Source organism: Centropristis striata, chromosome 23, assembly GCF_030273125.1.
Source record: "Centropristis striata isolate RG_2023a ecotype Rhode Island chromosome 23, C.striata_1.0, whole genome shotgun sequence".
NCBI lineage: Eukaryota > Metazoa > Chordata > Actinopteri > Perciformes > Serranidae > Centropristis > Centropristis striata.
The window spans coordinates 14,136,347-14,156,040 of record NC_081539.1 but is presented as its reverse complement, the minus strand read 5'-3'; the positions used below and the strand labels follow the sequence as shown (position 1 = coordinate 14,156,040).

Below are 19,694 nucleotides of genomic sequence, written 5' to 3'. Positions count from 1 at the left end.
GGGGAATGGTCTCCTCTTTCTCTTTGTCTCTCCCTTCCCGCTCAGTATGTAGAGAAGAAGAAGAGAGTCTGAAAATATATATTTTCCCGGCGTGCTCGTGGGATGCTGGTGCTGTAGATTTTTCGGTACGTTCAGTCTTTTTGCTGTAGCTGGTTCGTGGGTGTGGGTGCCTGGAGGATGTAGGTGGGAGGATAAGGGATTTGGCAAGTTTTTAAGGAGTTTGTTATACGTTTCCCCACATATTTCTTTTTTAGATATGTTCCTGCAAAAGATTAAAAATCTGTTTACATCTGCTCACTTGGAAGCCATCCAGATCTTGGAGAAAAACATATGTAATGCATGTTTTTACTTAAGAGGTTCTTTATTACTCACATGTTCAGTATTTGAAGCAAATTAACTTGATTATAAGGAATTTCATAAGTGGATATGAGGGCTGCGCTTAGTGCTGCAAAAACCACACTACGTGTTGTTGGTCGGATTTCTTGCGATGGATTAAGTCGACACTGTGCTGAGAAAGAGGGAGGCATCACTGACTAAACATTCAGAGATTAATATCAGCTGATTTATGAGGAATAAAAAGTAGAGCCTGGTGGATACTAGATTCTTGAGGCTGATGGCAGAATCATTACAAAACTAAACCATAAAAAACACGTCTTCTTCAATGGCACAGTAAACAGATATTGTAACTGACTGCAGGAGTGAGACGGTGGACCAGAGGAAAGTTGTTAGTTTGCCTTTGAACACCCACCTTTTATAGAGGGGGAATTTCCACCTATTTGGCCTACCTAAATGGAAATCTGACTATAGTTTCCAGAAGATTCTTCTCACCCTGAGCACTACATAAGAGCAAAATGGCAGCAGTGTGACAATGGTTTATTGTTATTTTTGTTCACTTCTGTAGTCATGGTTACAGACTCTGCTTCCAACTGCCTACACTTAAGTTGCAAAAAAAAAGATATTGGCCTATCAAAGGCATATCAGTATTTTCATTTTTTTCCCAAAAATGTTCTCTTTTTCAAGCATCAAAAACTAATATACAAACATACAACAGTACAAAGAGAAAGACAATAATAATAATAATAATAATAATAATAATTAAAAACCTAAAACTTTTTTTTACAATATAAATAATGCAGAAAATGATGTTTAACATGATTTAGAAATGGTATTAGCTTTGAATTATTTATTCTTTTAAAAATGATCAGCAATTGACTGAAACTGAACAGTAATTATGTTTAATTAGCTATTTATTTTATTCCTATTTATTCTTTATTTTCTCAGTTATCATTTATCAAATGGCTGGCAATGTAATACATTGTTTGAATAATGTATAACAATGTGAAATATTATTTCCTAAAGTTTAAGTTTGACAAAGTAGCCCTCTGGGTATATTTGCAGAGTGGTGAAAAATCAGTGCACAATCCATTAAAAAGGGTTTATTTTCATTCCAGCTCAAAAAAGTATTATATTAGCCACCATATGGGTTATCAATGAATTTCCCCCTCTGAAATCAGTATCAGCTCTATTTGTTACCATGAATTATTTTAGCCACGATGATCGTTTGATGTACATCTGATATTGCAACAGGCCTATTTCAAACATGTGCATTTGGATTTGACAATAACTAGGACATGCTTAATGGCAAAACCGTTCACATCATCACATACCTTCTACATCTTGATAAGCACAGCGGTAAAAAACCACAGACCCCTGGGCCTAAATTTATAACAGTTTTTAGTTTGTGGTGTCACTGGTGTGAGGCAGATGGGCTAAAGGAAATTCCAGCTGTTGTAGGAGGAGTGTGAAGAGACCAAGGACAGCCATATTGACTACAGACTTTGTTGAATAATTGAATCCATAGATTATGTCAGCAGCACGTCACTGGTAATAATAGCCAGTGGATATATGCAAAAAACATGCACACGTTAAGAAAAGGAAATCACAAAAAAGCAGACTCGTTGGAAATGACAGCAGGTCCACTGGGTTAAGAGTCGTCTGTGTGTGTGTGTTTACACAGAGTTAAACCCAAAGGACATTGGAGTGTGGCGAGGTTTGGCAGGGTGGCGGGGCGAGAGCCTCGCTGATGCTGATGGATTAGCAGGAAGGATGAAAACAGACCCGAGTGCTCCGTCTGGCCTCTCCTGTCGCCCTCTGCCCACAAAGAAAGGAGGAAAAAAACCCCACGGTTAATACACTCACACCAGCATTCAGTCAATCAATCTCCACCTGCAGGACAAGCTGCACATAGACAGTGAACATGCTGCGGACACAGCCACACACACACCCTTTAGAACGAGCCTGTCCACACTGCAGGGAATCAATCTTCAGTTGAAGCGGCGCTGCCTGGACTCACTGTGCTACTTCTCCCACATCTTATGAGTCGCACAGCACATCGATCGCTTTTAGGGTGACAGAAATATAGAAGCAGTCAATTAGCCTAAAGCACCCATGCTGATCGATACGTTTAAGATCGTCATAATTTAACCCGAATGTTGTTGTGATTATGGTGTCAGGAAAAGAGTTTTCTTCATATTTCTTCTCATTTTTTGTGTGAATTGGGAGTGATTAATATGTTTTCAAAGTGAAATTAGAGGCTGTGTTCTAAAATTGAGATAAATATGATGTTGCAGCTGTGGTTAATGTTTTTTTTGTTATTTTAGCTTACATTTGTTTGTATTTTGGCAAAATTGGCCCCGTCTAAATTGCTCAATTAGCTATTAGCAGGTCCTGTTTGCACTGTACCATTATTGTGTCAGTGGGTTGCTTTGATACTGAAAGAAGAAATACATAAGCTGGAGGGCAGGCAACTGGAGGCAGCAACCACCAGCACTGTTCAAATGCATATGATTGGTTTATGGCTGCTCCAAAGAATCAAATCAGGGAATAACAAGGGCTAGAAATAGTCGTACATGAAGGGAAATAGTGGCATCAGAAACCTTTGTTTTAAGTCTGGAGGAGCAGAGTCAATGTATGTCAATCGTAACATTAATATGCCTCAAGTTGGTATCAAATATCACAGTGTGCTATGACAACTTCTCTGGGGTGTTTTTAGCCACGACCAGGTTCTTAATGGTGTTTAACCAGACCTCTGTAGTGGTTCAATTGTAGTCTGACGCCAAGGTTATACATATAAGGAGTTATACCGATATCACACATACCAATATTTAGAAAGAGATTTGTAGTTGAGACAATACCCCCATACCAATATATAATACCTTTTGATGTTGCCTGAACTTAGGACCGCTATTTGTTACGGCCGTTTCAGATTTCGGATTGCAGATGAAGAGCAACACAACATTGTTTGCAAAACATGAAGCGCATAAATTGCTTCAAAAGGGGGAAAGTTTTGAATTTGATAAAGTATTGAAATAAAACAGGTTGATGATGATTACTAGTGACGTTGAGTTAAAACTAAACACTTTGCACGTGTTGTTTAAAATACCAATATATATATTGTATATCGACATCCTGCTTAAAAATACCGGGTGCATCCATGTACATATAAACAGTGCATCCATGTACATATAAAAGTTGGAATTCAAGTATAAAAAGCCAGATATTCTCAAGCACCTTTACTCTGGCAAAAACAAGACAGTCATTCAGTCCTACTGTGGTTCTGAGGTTGCGGACCCAACTGAGCACAAAATAGTTGTAGTCCTCTAGACTCTACAGTTTCATCTGGCTCACCGTACAGTAAAAGGTCGATCTTAAAGGCTAATATTTCTGAGGTTTCTTTGTAACGAGTGGAGGTCTGGATCATGCTTACAGTCCGTTTAGCAAGTAGCTACAAAGTTAGCTATCAGAGCTGATGGGTTCAAAGATTGTATTTTGAACAATGTGTTCTGACTCTTTTGAACTCCATTAGAACTATTTACCTTCAGTCAACTAAAGCTCGCTCAAACCAGACCAGAAACCAGAGCGCTTCCAATACCAAAATATGGTACCTTGCCAAAAAGATTCTGACTTTGCTTTTGGACTGACAAAGTAACATTGGAACATTGGAGTTTTTAAGCTTTGTGAGATTTATCTACAAGTATTGATCGCCCCAGTTGTGGTAGGAGATGTGTAGTTGGCCAAAAATAAGTTGAGTGAGTCTGTAACCTGAAATGATGGAGAGATCAACTCTTGGAGAAGCAAAAGTGAACAAAAAGGGGCGATTATTGTGTCGAGAGTGCCTCAGATCTTATGTGCGTAGGTGTGTTTCTTTTCCGCAGAAGCTCAGCTGAAGAGTGTGTGAAACCCGAAGGATAAAGTCGAGGCTATTGTTTGTGATGTGGCGTGTCAGAATAAAAGTGCAGGCTTTTGTCCTGCCGATCCCTCTCCATTCACCGGTGCAGATGTGACCATTTCCAATTTTAAGGTCTGTTAGGCAAGCACTAAGAGGAGTGTGGGAAGAGTGAAAGAACAGATTTTGTGTTTTCATGGAGAGATTTAGGCAGAGAGTGAGAGGTGGTGGGACATTTTCTGTGCAAAGACACTTTTGGGCTCTCTGTTGACCTGTGAGACTACAGTAATGTGACCACAGGTAATGGTCTGCACTCGAGGGAGGAGAAATAATCTGTTACAGGAGGTCCAGGGTCCAGTGATACATCGCCTGCCAGGCCCGAGCTCTCTCATGGCAGAGCCATTCAAGGCCCCGGGACTCCTGCTCATTCGCCGAGTTGAGAAGTGGAATGAGAGCCAACAGCAGCGCTCCATCCTCCTGCAGTCAATCACTCAATCTGCTGAAATATGAGACAGACACTGTGCCTGACTGGAATCCTGAATTCCTAAACGCCTGTGTCACTCAGGAAGCACATTTCTCTTTGTGATCCCGCTGTCTCCTGACCGCCTGCAGCCCTCTGTGCCTGTCTCTTTGCCAAATCATTTTTTTGTATACGCTTCCTGCGCTGACCAACGCCGGAGCCAAGATAACCACCAATTACACGAAGAAAGCCGCGGCGGTGACAGCGGACTCCATGATGGTTTGCTGCAGCACTTCGAACCCTGTGTTTTGGGGTTTGACTTTCTGTGCTCGGGGTTGTTACTTGGTGCTTTGTGGCTTCGCCTGCTTGGATTTTGTGTCCAGTGTATTTAGTTGTTTTCAGCAGACGCTTGGAAGGGAAATAATTCTGCTTAAAAAACAATTATGTTCTTCAAGGTTAAAGCCTTGATTAAAAATCACTGGACCTGAAGCCAGACTCTCTCTACCTCCTGATTCTCCTTCAGTCTGTTTGCCTGCGACCTCTTTCCTTCCTCTAACATGAAGTCCTGACACCTGTCGTCTTCATAGCGCCGTCTTACCCCAGGCACAGCGAACGCAACATTACTCTCCTTCTAATGAATTCCCTCCACCTTCCATGCTCTGCAGATTGTAATTAACACTTTTGAGACTTCAAAAATTGGCTTTTATTTATAGCCCCCTTTTTCACACCTGCCTCTTTTCTCATTTGGGCGACACACAAGAGAGCCGGCTCGCTACACAGTGAGTGAGATATTATTTTGTTCCTCTTTTGTTTATTTATTCAGATGTTTGCCAGGACCCTTTTTAATATAGTTACATATAGTGTTGTGCAAGTTCACACTTCACAAGAGTTGGCTCAAAGTTTAGATCACACAGTTTAAAATGAACTAGTTCACTATCATTTTTTTTTAAATAAGTTGCTCCGAGCTATTCTTTTTCAGTGGAACCTCCTCCTAATCCATTCATCCACAATCTAAAAAAGTCTGTTTTGTCCTGCTTGTTGTTGGGAAACAACAGAAATAGAATCTATATATACAACGTTTTTCCAAGTGCCTACAGGAGTTACCAATATCTGAAAGAAACAAAGGGTTACATGCCATACATATTGAACTAATTACATTTTTACAGCCTCTACATCCAACCTCTCTTGTCCTCTCCTCTCTGCTCTGTGTAAACAGCATGAAGTTCAGTCCAAGATTCACAGAATTTTTGCCACTTGACTGCTATTCTCATCCAAGTCATTCATGGCTATACAGTTGCACAGAGGATCACAGATTTTTTTTATTTTTTTATTTTATTTTATTTTTGCAGAATCTGTTCAGTGCAAATGGTTAATTTTTGGCAAAATTTTAAATGATACATGTAGAATAAGGTGATTTTCCTGAAGATATCACTATTTTAAGCTTAGATTTGGGTTTTGTCTGGACAGGAGCGTTAATCGCACAACATTTGTTCAAGGATTGTTGAAATTTAAAAATCCAATAATAATCACTTTCTGGCATGAATAAATGGTGTCATTTTGGTGATTTAAAAAAAGAAAACATTGTGGGATTCAGAGGCTTAAAAAACGTGTGTGAGTTAACAATGTTCACATTCTCATTCGCAGGCAGCAAACGGACACATTCAGTCAACCGTTCACCAAAAACACGGTCAATCTTTGTAAGCATTCATGCACAACACTGTTTATAGAAGGGTCAAAGTTCAGTGTTAAGACACTGTTTACATGATAATGTGGCACATTCAGGTGTCATGTAGCATTTGTGCTCAAATTCAAACATATCTCTGTGCTTTGTCTCTCATCAGAAGGAGGCCTAGATCACCCAGGCTCCTGAAGTGAGAAATCAGCATTGTTCAATATAAAATCGTCAACAAGCTTTAGAAAGAAACACACACGTCTCTATCTGCAGAGCTAATCTGAACCTCAGGGGATGCTTGTGTTGCAGTGCTTTGACTTGGAAAGATGTGACTAATTGTTGGCAAAACAAAATCTCTGGTGTAATGGAGCGTTCACGACAGGCAGGACGCTCACTCAATGCTTCTGTCTGGAGGGCTCTGTTCATGCTCACACTCCTGCACTATCTAATTTTCTGTCGACGATTTAAGATTTAGATGCATCTCACATTTAATCTATTTAAAATTTCTCTTTCATCGTGTTCATCTAAACTTTATGAGGGTTGTTTGAACCTGGACCTCTCGGTGCTGCCTCTCCGTCTACCTGTGTTTAACTTTCTCTTGCAGTCAGCTTTTCGGCTTTATGTGTTTGCCTAATGACAGGCTGCGGGTTTTTTAAAGGAGGATGTGTAAAAAGCAAGCTACGGCAGGTTTGGAAAACACACTTTGCTTTGTGCATAATCATCTCAGACGGTTGCATGTCTGGAATTTATGTGGCGTAATGGTTAATGTGTGTCTCCACTCCAGGCGACAGACGTTTAAAGGGTCTGCAGACGGATTACATGGCGTCACACATGCTACGCGTTTAAATAATTCAATTAATATGAAAATGAAGCATGTCCAGTTGTAGTTAATTTGCTGTGTATAATCTATAATCTACTTAGACACAGTAAGAGAAGCTTGTTTAAAAATCTCTCATCTTGTCTGTCAAACCAGCAGCCATCTCCTACTAAACCCACTTTATTAACAAATCAGTCATATTAAATATCTGAGGTTCGCTGTCTCTGTCTCTGCATTTTAGCATCATCCAAGGCTGATGACACGCTGTCAGGGTTTCTGAGCCTCAGTGTTTGGTGCTCTGAGATGACTCTGAACATCATTTGGCTTGTGAAGGGCTGTAAATTTAAAACAGTCTGCTTGCTTGTGGGTCAATGTCAAACACTACTTCAGGCACAAACTCGACCCTGTGTTGACTTTAGTTGTTTTAAATTTGTTTGCTTAGAGAGCCGATTCATTCTAGTAGTCCGACAGCCAAGTGGGATCAAACACACACACACACACACACACACACAAACACACACACACACACACAAACACACGCACACACACACACACACACACGCGCGCGCACACACACATACGCACATCTTTGTTATTGGTTGAGGCTGCGCATCACCAGTCAGAGTTCACCACAGTTCAACTTATATTCGCCAATGTCGAGTTTCTGTATGTGTGACTGTAGCCCAGTGCTGAAACAAAGATTTGATTGAATTACAGATTTGCTAAGGCTATTAATGGTTTGGTGTGTGGCATTTATTCATGGTAAGTACTTGTCCCTATACGAATAAATGTTAAAGGAGACATTATATGGTCATTTTCAGGTTCATACGGGTATTTTGTGTACATGTTACTGATAATCTGAAATAAGATTAAAGCACTTCTTAAGGCTACACAAATGTATGTGTGATCTAAGTACCTTGAAGGGGACGTGCTTATGTTATATTTTTGGGTTTCCATTAAATATGTTTAATTTGATGAAAAAAACATAATTTTTCTCACACTGTCAGTCTAAATATACTTGTATTCACCCTCCATAACGCTCTGTCTCTTTAAGCCCCCCTCCAGTCCTCTGCTCTGATTAGTCAGGGTTTCTGCACCATCACCATGCAGCCGGGGAATGACTGTGGCGATAATTTCTACCATTAATGTCACAACCTTATGGAAGTCCTTACAGCTAATTTGGTGTGTTTGGATACATTCACGGTATTCATATAGCACCTAGACCTGCTTTATTATTAAAAGAGTACAATATGGGAGCTTAAAATAAAATTATTGAATTAGTGGATAGCATTTGTTAGCATAAAAAACAATGATTTGGAAACCTCCTGAAAGATGAGTACTGAAGGAATCCTAACCCGGATTGTAATGAGCGCCATGATGGTGAAGAAAAACAACTCCCATAATCCCACGCTACGTTGTAACATCACCCCCAGACCCGTCTTTTATTTAGATTTTGATTGAGAGACCCCTAGTGGCATAAAATTGCATATTTCTAGTTTATTGCAAAGAAAAAAATAAGAGAATAAATGTATATGCACCTGAAGCAACCAAAATTAACTCAATGATTTTTCGTTTCCATTTGTTGCAGTTTTGATTTTAAGTTTTACTGCAACAAATCTTTCCTAAGTGCACTCAAAAGTTCTCTCTTTAATATTTGAAATGTCTGTTCAATGAACAAAGTTTCTGGAAAGAAAAGCTGCTGACCCTGTAAATGAAAAGTACTTAAAGACGTTGTGTTGTTATGCTCAAGTTTTGCTGAGAGCATCATTTTTATTTTGGCATTACCAAGCTCTCTCAAAGTGTGTGTGTGTGTGTGCGTGCATGCATGTGTGTGTGAGAGCGAGAGTGACAGAGTGCTTCTCCTGACAAATGTCCCCAATGAATCATTGCTAATGAACGAGACAAGGCGCGCTGAATGGAGGAAAAATTGCGACGTTCTCCCTCATGATCTGGAGCCATGCTGTTAATCATGTTGTCTGTTCTTTATGTAAGAATCTGTTGAGTTCTGCTCTAACAAGAGGAGCACAGATTATCAAAGCTGTAATTGAGTTTTTCTACTGTTGTTTGGAAGCTAAAATGAGTGCAATTCTTAAAAAAAAAACAGGGGGATTCAGCAATAGCTACGTCAACTTAATCCGTGTTGACCCTGGTGAGTTGATCTGCAGAGAGCCAGAGAGAGAAGGTCCTCCAGCGTGCTTGGCAGGGTCTGCTGGTACACTGATAAAGCAGCTTTCAGTGGGCACTAAATTAGGCACTCTGACACACAGAGATAGAAAGTCGAGGAAACCGAAGAGGGATGTGACTTTTTCTTTATCCTTTTCCCTGCATGCGCAAATGCAACGAAGCGTTCCACCTCCTCTACTTTGCAGCCATGTGTGGCAGTCTCCTGTCAGCAACACTGAGTCAGGTGGGAACGGAGAGAAAAGAGGGGAAAACAAGCAGAAACTGAGTGAAAGAACGGGTGCAGACAGCACCTTTATTCTGCGGTTTTATGACCTCCTAAACGTCCTTGAAAGGTTTTAGGTGGAACCAAATTACGGTCCCTCTGGTGTTTGTGAATCAGAGGTGTTGACAGGCGTGATTCCAGCCAACAAGGCTGCTCGACAGAGTCAGGGTGAAGGTATGCGGGGGCTTTCAGACGCACTGAAAGAAAAGTAGAGGGGACAGATTTCCTTTCACACAAAAGCTGAGGAACAGCCTCGCACTGTGGAGCGGTCCACTCCTGCTGGGGGGTTATTTTAGGTGTCCCTCAGGGGTCTGACCTCAGTGCCCTTTCAAATGCTTGACAAAAGACCCAGAGTTTCCCCTGGATAATAACAGAATTCGCTGCCTCTGAATCCTAGAAGTGGTGCAAGAGAAATGCAGGTGCATGTGCTCCTTTAATGGGTGACTCATCATGGCTGCTCACAGAGGGACATGCTGGGAAAAAGAGCAGCCATTTATTCAAGGCCCCTATGTTTTGGTCATGGTGTGTTTTAAAGCATCCGCTGTTTGCCAGCTTTCCACCGTATATTGAGGAACTGACAAAGATCCTTTAAAGGATGAAAATAGATGTTTACGTGATCGAAGAATGCTGTGTGTAGGTGCCTCTCGGATTAGCGTATATCACTGCTGTTGACGGGAAGTTTTGCCTGGGCTACTTTGTCCGCACGGGTGTGACTAATGACCGTTAGGGATAGAGTGAGTCAGGGATCGTTAGTGGGATGGTGAGAATGAGACAGTGAGTGAATAGTTGGCCAGGAGAGCTGAGATGATGCACAGAGAAACACTTATGTTCTGCAAAGACTGTCTCATCTATGGGTAACCTAAAGGTGCCTGAAGGAAGTTCTGACCACCAGGTTGTTGGGATTCAACCTAATGGGATTATAGGTCGTGTGTACAGGTGGTAAAATACGAACTATATTTCACCTTCCGCTGCAATGTGTCTGCCGCCATCTTTCATGACGTAGTAGTGATTGACGGCGAAGCGAAGTTAAAATGGCAGATTTCCGCGTCTTGGTGGAGACTGGGGCGGTGGATGGAGAGCGGGGGTCGCATCCCGTGTGAAAACAGAAATAAACAATTTTTAATTTAACTTACGTTGTTTACGTGAATCACATTTTTGAATGTAACTTATGTTTTTAACGTAACTTGCCGTAACCACGTGACCCTTTTAACTACTTCACTTCCGGCATTAACATACATTTATTTACTGTTTAAACTGACTTTTATAACGCCTTACCAGGAAGATTTTTTGCCCTAAACCTAGGTCAGTGGTTTTAACACATAAATCTCAACTCTTTTAAATCAAGACTAAAGCTGATATGGACCCAATATAGTGGGGCGGATTAGCTCAATATTTTACAACAATCGTTCACTTTGTGATAAAAGCATGAAATTTGGTAGATGTGTTGGTGAATATGTTTCGAACAAATCTGGATATTGGGCCACCTCAAAAGCGCCCCCTAGTGGCCGTGGCAGGCATTTGTTATACGAATAAATCAATAGTGAATAAAAACTGCCCTTTTAATAATACCAACTGGTGATGAATTGTATATTGTTGGAAAGCCTGATTAGTCACCTTTACAACGAGGTACAGCTTGTAAGGATCGTGCATTCATGGAATGAGCAACGGGGCTAAACATGTGGGTAGCAACCCCCAAAAATGTGCATCCCCTGTGTAGTGGGGTGGATTAGCTGAACAATCGTTCATTTTGTGATAAAAGCATCAAATTTGGTACACTCATTGCTGAATACATGTTTAATGAATCTGGATATTGGGCCATCGCAAAAAAAATTCTGATGGCTGTGGTGGCCATTTTTAAAAATGGCCATTTAAAAGCCGGTGGTTACTGGCGAGGAATGCTTTGCCTACCCTACAGCTGCTGTTTCATGTTTTCAGCACCACAAATATAATTTAGAGACATGTTAAAGTGACAAAAGCTTTATTACAGTCTAATAGAAAAGAACATTATTTTGTATAACATTTTATTAGGTCTTGATATTCCCATTCACAGGCTACGGCCTCCTCTTTGGCTTGTATTCTTCTGTTGCTCCTTAAAAAGAAAAATAATTTTTAATATTGTATGACCTGCAACAATAAAAACAAAACACATTTAGACAGAGAAAAAAATCATACATTTTAAAAATTCTACTAGGGTTACTTGTAGCAGGTTACTCTTTCTGGCAAAATCCTTGTACTGAGGTGTGTGACTTAGTCAGGCGGCTTCGCCAAATAAAGGGGACACGCCGGACAAAAGCACCACATTTTTTCCACATACTCTCTATCATTATAGGTTTCAATTTTTAGTAGGAGCCACTTCATCAAGATTGCGGTGATGGCAGCCATATAAAGTCTATGAGAAATGCTATATCTTCCAAGCCACTTAGAAGGTCAATCTTGGTGTCAAAATATACATTTTCTGGGTCCAGGAATCATTTAAAGCTATTGAGAATATCACTAGATGATTATTTGATCAAATAGATATGTTCATTTTCACTCAGACTGAGCAACTCGCTTCAAGTGCTGCAGCAGGGTATCCTGAGTTAAAACTGTTTGGAATCAATGTTCACGGGAGAGTGAGGATTAGCTGCCATGTACACTGCTCAAAAAAATCAAGGGTACGCTTTCATCTCATGTCAGATCTTGATCAACAAATTATTTACAGTGAGTCATCCAGTGATATTCTCAATAGCTTTAAATGATTCTTTGACCCAGAAAATGTATATTTTGACACCAAGATTGACCTTCTTAGTGGCTTGGAAGATATATTGGTTCTCATAGACTTATGGCTTATATGGCTGCCATCTCCTATCTGCAATCTTGATGAAGTGGCTCCTACCAAAAGTTGAAACCTTTGGTGATAGAGAGCATGTGGAAAAATGTTGGTGCTTTTGTCCGGCGTGTCCCCTTTCTTCTCAAATCTGGTCCTAAGCCGCCTGACTAACTGTGATGGAGTTATAAAATACATTTAAAAAAAGAAAAAAAGAACCACATGGGCAAAGGAGACATTACATATAGTGTGTGTGTGTGTGTGTGTGTGTGCAGAGAGGGATGTCCACATTCCACAGGACATAATTTAACAGTGTCTTATTAAGCTTTCACACACAACAGCCACTGATACATGTTCGAAGCTAACTAGCTAGCTTAAGTACCTATTTTTGCTATCTTGCTAATTTACTTTTCCGCCAAGGTCCATGATGATTGTTTTTCTCTTTAGCCTTTATGATGTTCATAGCATATTTTATTCATAATTATAACAGGTGAAATAAAATATTTAGACATACCTTGATGGACAGTCCACTGCACTGCTTGTCCCAGGAAGCAAATGCTAGCTAGCTCATTTGCTAGCTAGCTCAATGGCTAGCCCGATTGTGGTGGGGCAGGAAAAATAACTGAAAGAGTGTCTAACTGGATTTTTGTTAATTTAATATGTGTATTTACATTTTTTAATTTACATTTATATATTTAGTTTACATTTTTGTAATATTTTAAGAAATAATTTAAATATTTTTTGTAATTTTAACGAAGAAAATGACTGCTATGGCCACTAGGGGGCGAATTTGCGATGGCCTAATATACAGATTTGTTTGAAACATATCCACCAACACATCCACCAAATTGTGTGCTTCTATCACAAAATAAACAATTCTTGTGATTTATTGAGCTAATCCGCCCCACAGGGGATGCACATTTTTGGGGGTTGCTACCCACACGTTTAGCCCCGTTGCTCATTCCATGAATGCACGATCCTTACAAGCTGTACCTCGTTGTAAAGGTGACTAATCAGGCTTTCCAACAATATACAATTCATCACCAGTTGGTATTATTAAAAGGGCAGTTTTTATTCATCATTGATTTATTTGTATAACAAATGCCTGCCACGGCCACTAGGGGGCGCTTTTGAGGTGGCCCAATATCCAGATTTGTTTGAAACATATTCACCAACACATCTACCAAATTTCATGCTTTTATCACAAAGTGAACGATTGTTCAGCTAATCCGCCCCACTAATAGGTGTGGAAGATCCGGGTATTTTTTTGAAGATCCAGGTTTTTAGAATGCACGGAAGTATTTTTATGAGTATATTTCTAAGGATAATGGCACAAATGCTATTCAAAGTGCTCAACATAAGACATAAAAGGCACAAAGATGAAATATAAAAGGAACAGTATAAAGACACAAATACAAGATTGCCCGTAAAATTGGAATAATTTTGTTTTCAGACACAATCCTTTGTAAATTGTGGTTTCATTTCCATTGTGATGAGATATGCACTTTATCTGTCAAGAATAAATCACATTGTAACAATTATTTCATAGTAAGGGGTAAAAAATATTTTTTCCCAACTTTATGGGTGAGACGGAACAATTCAAAAAGAGTTATAAATAAAGGACTATATACTAAAAATGGCTGAAACTGATTAATGAGGAGAATAAAAAATGACACCCTTGTGCAAGACAAGAATGAATACTGCTGCGGTTGATTTAATAAAAAGCAGTGGTACACATAAAAGTTTTAATCCAGCTGGATTTAAAAGAAGTAAAATATGATCTGGTGCATACTCAGCTTTCTCTGTAACCTGTAAAGGCAGCATTACAGTCACAGAGGCTACTAAAGATAAAAGCATGAACAAGACCATTAAGTCTTTTAATTTTTAGTAATGTAATTTGTCTAATAGTGAATGTTACAGTGCAAGCCTGGATGCAAAATTGCATAAGATTTCTGGCTTGGTGTGTGGTCTTTAACATTACTTATAGAAGGTGAACACTAACTTTTAATCGTTCTACTTCTTTGGCTCCAAAAACAATTAGCTGCAAATTGCACTCAGCCCTCTTTCATACTCTTGTGCCTTCTGCTCGGTTAAATCCTTCCATGAATGTACATCAACACCTATCTCTTCAAGCAGATTGGTCTCTTTTCTTCTTGCTTTGCCGATGCTCATTATAAAGTGAATCTGTCAGCCTCCACTTTTGGGGCGAATTAGCATCTGAAGCCCCTCCACTTGCTCTCTCCTCGTCTCATGAGAGCCTCTGGTCGGGGGCCCAGAAAGAGGAGGATGAGAGAGGAGAAGGAAATTTGAGCGTTAGAGAAAAGGGACTGGAAAGGAGTGGAAAAAACGAGCTCTGCTGGTTAATAAACCCAGTGACCCCTGTCTCATAAAAAAGAAGGTATGTGTAGTAATGACAGAGGAATCAGCAGTTTTTTTGTCCTAAAGCCAAAATAATTTGCACTGATGCAAAGGCATGCAAGCACAATGTAAACTTTGTGTTTGTATGAATGCTATAACAACCAAGTTTATTACTAATTGTCATCAAAAGCTTAATTCGATTAGGATTTATGGGGAGAGGGAGGTTATCAGGCGTTAACCCGAAGCCAGAAAAACATGTCTGCAGTTCATCAGGACAAACAGATAAACAGATGTCTGTGATGCTCTCATTCATAGACCTTGTATCTGTTATTGTTGAGTTGGTGAAACCCATGTAAGCAAATGAAAAATGGAAAAATGCACTCCAGGTCAGATTTAATCATATATAAACCGTATATATTGCACTGGTAGGCAGGATTCAGCCTTTGCATTGGAGCCTAGATATAGTTACTTCCTACTTCATATACATATCTTTTACTTGAATAAAAGCAAAAATTCTAATACTTAAAAATACTCTGTTGCAAGAAAAAGCCCTCCAGTCAAGTTTTTACTTCAGTAAAAGTACAAACAAATTAGAAACAAGAAAAATTTACTTAAAGTATTAAAGTAAAAATAATAGTCATGTCATATGCAGTCATGTGCAATAGTTTTAGGCAGGTGTGAAAAAATGCTGTAAAATAAGAATGCTTTTAAAAAATAGAAATGTTAATAGTTCATTTTTATCAATAAACATAATGCAAAGTGAGTGAACAGAAGAAAAATCCTTCAACCCAGCTTCAATTCTTCCAGGCATTTTTTCATACCTGCCAAGACTTTTGCACAGTACTGTACATCATATTATTCGAATATTATTACTCATGCTTGTGGAGGTGGGGCACATTTTAAGCATGTCATATACTGTGAGTTTGATTTACAGTTTAATACATAGCACAGTATCATATTTTATAAATTCATTGTACTTTTGTAAAATCTTAATCTGTAGAGCAACTCCAGCTGTCAAGTACACTATTTCCCTGTAAATGATGGTAGCATATACAAAAAACCTAAAGTAAAGCATCTCAAAATGGTGCTTAAATAAATATACCAGTGTGTAAGACTGCAAAGCCCACACGGATAAACAGGACGCTATAAATGTGTTGCAGACAGGTGGCTGGTTAAACAGTGTAAACAGAGCTTATAAAAGGCTCTTATGCAGGTTTAGACTGAACTCACTTTCACACTTGTAGTTTGGTTCACTTCGTCATTAAAAAAAAAAAGTTTTGGGTTTGGTCTGTTTCATGTCGTGACTTGTCACAGGCAAAACAAGAGCAGTAAAATGGGCTGAAAAACGATTTATTGATGGGACAGTTTTAGCGAAGGTCATCCTGCTTCGTCAGAATTACATAATCTAAATGCAATCATGGTGAATTTACTGCTTACGTGTTTATTCTTCTTCTCTGACGTCACACACATATAACTGATTATGAGCAATATTAGTCACGATTGCAGCTAGAATGTTGAGAATAATAAGGTAGAAACAGGTCCAATATCTTTCACCGTAATACTTAACTTACTTGACTTAAACAATTAAAACAGTTGCTGATTCATTTTCTGTAAATTGCTTAAGCTGTACATATGTGTAGTTTAATTTATAAGAGAGCATTATATATTCATTTGGAAAGTTACTAGTATCTAAAGCTGTCAAGTTATTGTAGTGGAGTAAAAAGGACAATATTATTCTGAAGTGGACTAGATATAACCCGAGGACATAAGCAAAGCGCCTCTCTTTTGTCTCCTTTTTACTTTGTGATTGACTAACCATTGTAAGATGGCTTCTTTGACAGCTCATGATCAGCAGATGAATTTAGTAGTTTAGTAGTGGATGTTTTGACACCAGCGCTTTTTAGTCAAATCTGACCCTGGTTCATGTTCCCATATGGTCCTGTCTGTTTGAGCAGGTATGAACACAGGGATTAGTTTGGGTGTGGACCAAAATAACCACACAGAGACACTGTACAGATGTGGTCGCAGTCCGGTCCCTAACAAACTCTGGAGTAGGGATGGGATGGGAATAATTAATCGTTGATCGATTAATGGTCGTTAAGAATTTGGGCGATCACATACATTTTTTAATTTAATCTATGACTGTGTATCAGTGCTGTCATGACCCGGCTCAAAGGAGATGACAAAAATGGGAGAGACCTGGCGAATAGCAGATATAAAAATAGATTTATTTAAATAAAGTAACACAACCTAACTGAACTCACTGAACTGAATAAGCCAATGAGCTGAGAATTAAGTTGGATAAAGCTACAGTTTGCAAACTGAAAGCTGCAATAACAATTATAAAACACACAGAAATACAAGAGTATTTTGAGCAAAACTATCTTTTAAACCTTGCTAGCATGAATTACTAGGTTTCATTTTATCCAAAACTTATTTAAACACAAAACACACTTAAATATGCAAGATAACTGTAAAAACTAACCTCATGCCTCTTCGGGGGCTAAAACATAAAACATTGAACTCCTTGACATTATCTTTACAATATAATCTCACTTGAGTTCAACAGGAAGTCTCTTTTCGTCCTTTCAAAAATAAAAGTGTCCGTTATCAAAGCAGGCTTTTGCATGGTGTATATATATATATATCTTTTATTTTGCCCATGCATGCAACTTTATAGATGCTCGAGTTGGCAGGTTTCTTCCAAAAACCCATCCCTACTCTGGAGCGTATGTTCATTTGTGCTGGTAAGGTGACCCGACTTGATCCAACCAGCTGCAAGTTTGAGCTAAAAAGCTCCCATAGCCAGGTTTGCTTTGAATTCTGGGCTGCTGCAGTGCACAGCTTGTGTATTAGTGGTAGTAGCAGCTAGCCGGAGAATTTCAGAGCAGTGTTCTAACAGAAATATGCACTTGTCAGGACCTTCTCCTGTCTTTGTGAAAAGAAACCAAACCAAGAGGAAAACACTCAAACTTTTGGAAACCATCAAGTGGTGAACAAACTATAGGTGCAAACAGAAGGTCTTGGTTCAGTCACACCTGAGTTTGATTATTGGCTTTTACATCAATCTAAACAAACTGAATCAAACGTGCAAACACAGCTGAGTGGTTTAAAGCCAACAGATAAAGTGGTAAAGCATTCACAGGTGATGCTTAAATATTTGAACAAAATAATTCTGGTCGGAATCATCAAAGTGTTTTAGAACTTGTGATATTCTGTTTGATGCCTTTTTTTGGACTCGTTTCAATTCAGAAATCCTGTTCCTTATCACAGATTTCACCTCAGATCCGGCAGTCTGTCTCAGGCTCGGTTAATCCGGTCAGTGTTTACATTAAAACAGAACCATTTTTCACCTGTCAGCGGCGTCTCATTTCAGACTCAGGGATGGGGATGGTTGTGTGTGACTGTGGCCCACTGGTCTGTGTGATGGCTGCTGAGTCATTGCTAATGCACATCTGTTTCAGCCGGGGAGATTTCTCCCCAGTGCAATGAGAAGTCCGCAGAGACAGTGAGTTATGAGGGAGCGGCATAAGATTAATGGCTTGAATAGTCCCCGCCTCTGTGATTTCACTATTGCCTCAGCGAAAGTACAAATATTAGTGTCCCATGTAATTATTTTGCTAATTTGCAATACATGGAAACATTTTCCTCTCAGACTACAGAGGCTTTAATCCACTTCATTAGGTTGGATATTAAATAATAAGCATGCTTTATTAAAGTATATTTCTTGTGACCCACTGTGCATCATTTATCGACATGCATTACAGCTTTAAGGTGATTTGGCTTTAGGCCAAGCTGCACTGACGTTTTATTTTGTAACTCACACTCTTTCCCTGTCTCCCCAGGGGTCTCTTACTCGTACGTGCAGGGGCAGGCGGCAGATGAGGACACAGACGTGGATGTGAAGCTGTACAGTCACCGGTGGAGGAGATGGCTTCCCCCGAAACCTCGTAACATGGACAGTAACAGGGCCAGTCAGGAGCAGGAGCAGGTTCCAGAGCAAGAGGAGCCCGAGGGCTTCCCGGGCCTGCTGTCTGCAGAGGAAACAGACAACAGCTCCCAGATAGAGGTAGGTGCTGATTCACAGCCACAAGGTTGTAACAGGGAGAACTGTACCTCTATGTCATTTTGTGTTTTCACTGTTAGAGAGAAGAATAGAGGATTGGAATTGTCCTCTGTGGCTCTGGGAGAGTTTTCTAAAGTCCAGGGAAGATGTTTCACAGAAAGTTTGCTTTACAAACTTAATGTGTGGAGTTTAATGAAAGACAGTTGTATTTTGGTGTGGCATGCAGGATTTTTGGGCTTAAGTTACTAGAGGTGGGAATCAGCAGAGGCCCTACAATAAGATTTTATCCCGATACTTGAGTCACGATACGATAGTATTGTGATTTTAAGCATTTTGCGATACGGTGAGTATTGTGGTACAATATATTGCAATTTAACAGTTTAACTATATTTTGTGTCCACGAAATTTAATTCAATCAAGAATTGAATAAGAGAAAATTCTCAGTCTATTCATCTCACTTCAGTCTCTTTATTTCTCCACATTGAGAGTCAAACCCACAGACTGACCTACAAAGTATTCAGTCAAACTGAACTGAACTGATATCAAACATGTATCGACAACAACAACTGCAGCATTTTCTCAAACTTTCCTCAACTTTAACCTCCCAACACGATATGACGGATATGGTGCCTATAGATTCCTTAGATCTTCTAGTTTCATATCATACCAGTATCTCCAGTATATTCATAAAAGTGAGCCCGCTACGGCCTCCGGTAAAAAAGAAAAGAAAAGACAGACAGCCCGCCGGCCGTCGGATCACTAAATATTGATACTTGGCGGCCATGAATCAATTTAATATTGACAGGCAAAATACCGCAATACTATGCTGTATCGATTCCCCCCC

The 19,694-nt window shown here is 39.6% G+C and overlaps 1 protein-coding gene across 1 annotated transcript in view; it reads left to right on the top strand.

The window, feature by feature from the left end:
* Window positions 1–19,694, top strand: part of plxdc2b (plexin domain containing 2b) — a 126,764-nt gene that overhangs the window by 31,554 nt on the left and 75,516 nt on the right. Inside the window, exon 2 of the mRNA XM_059326872.1 lies at window positions 18,630–18,853. Coding sequence (XP_059182855.1) covers window positions 18,630–18,853 — 224 coding nt within the window. The remainder of the gene's footprint in view (window positions 1–18,629; window positions 18,854–19,694) is intronic.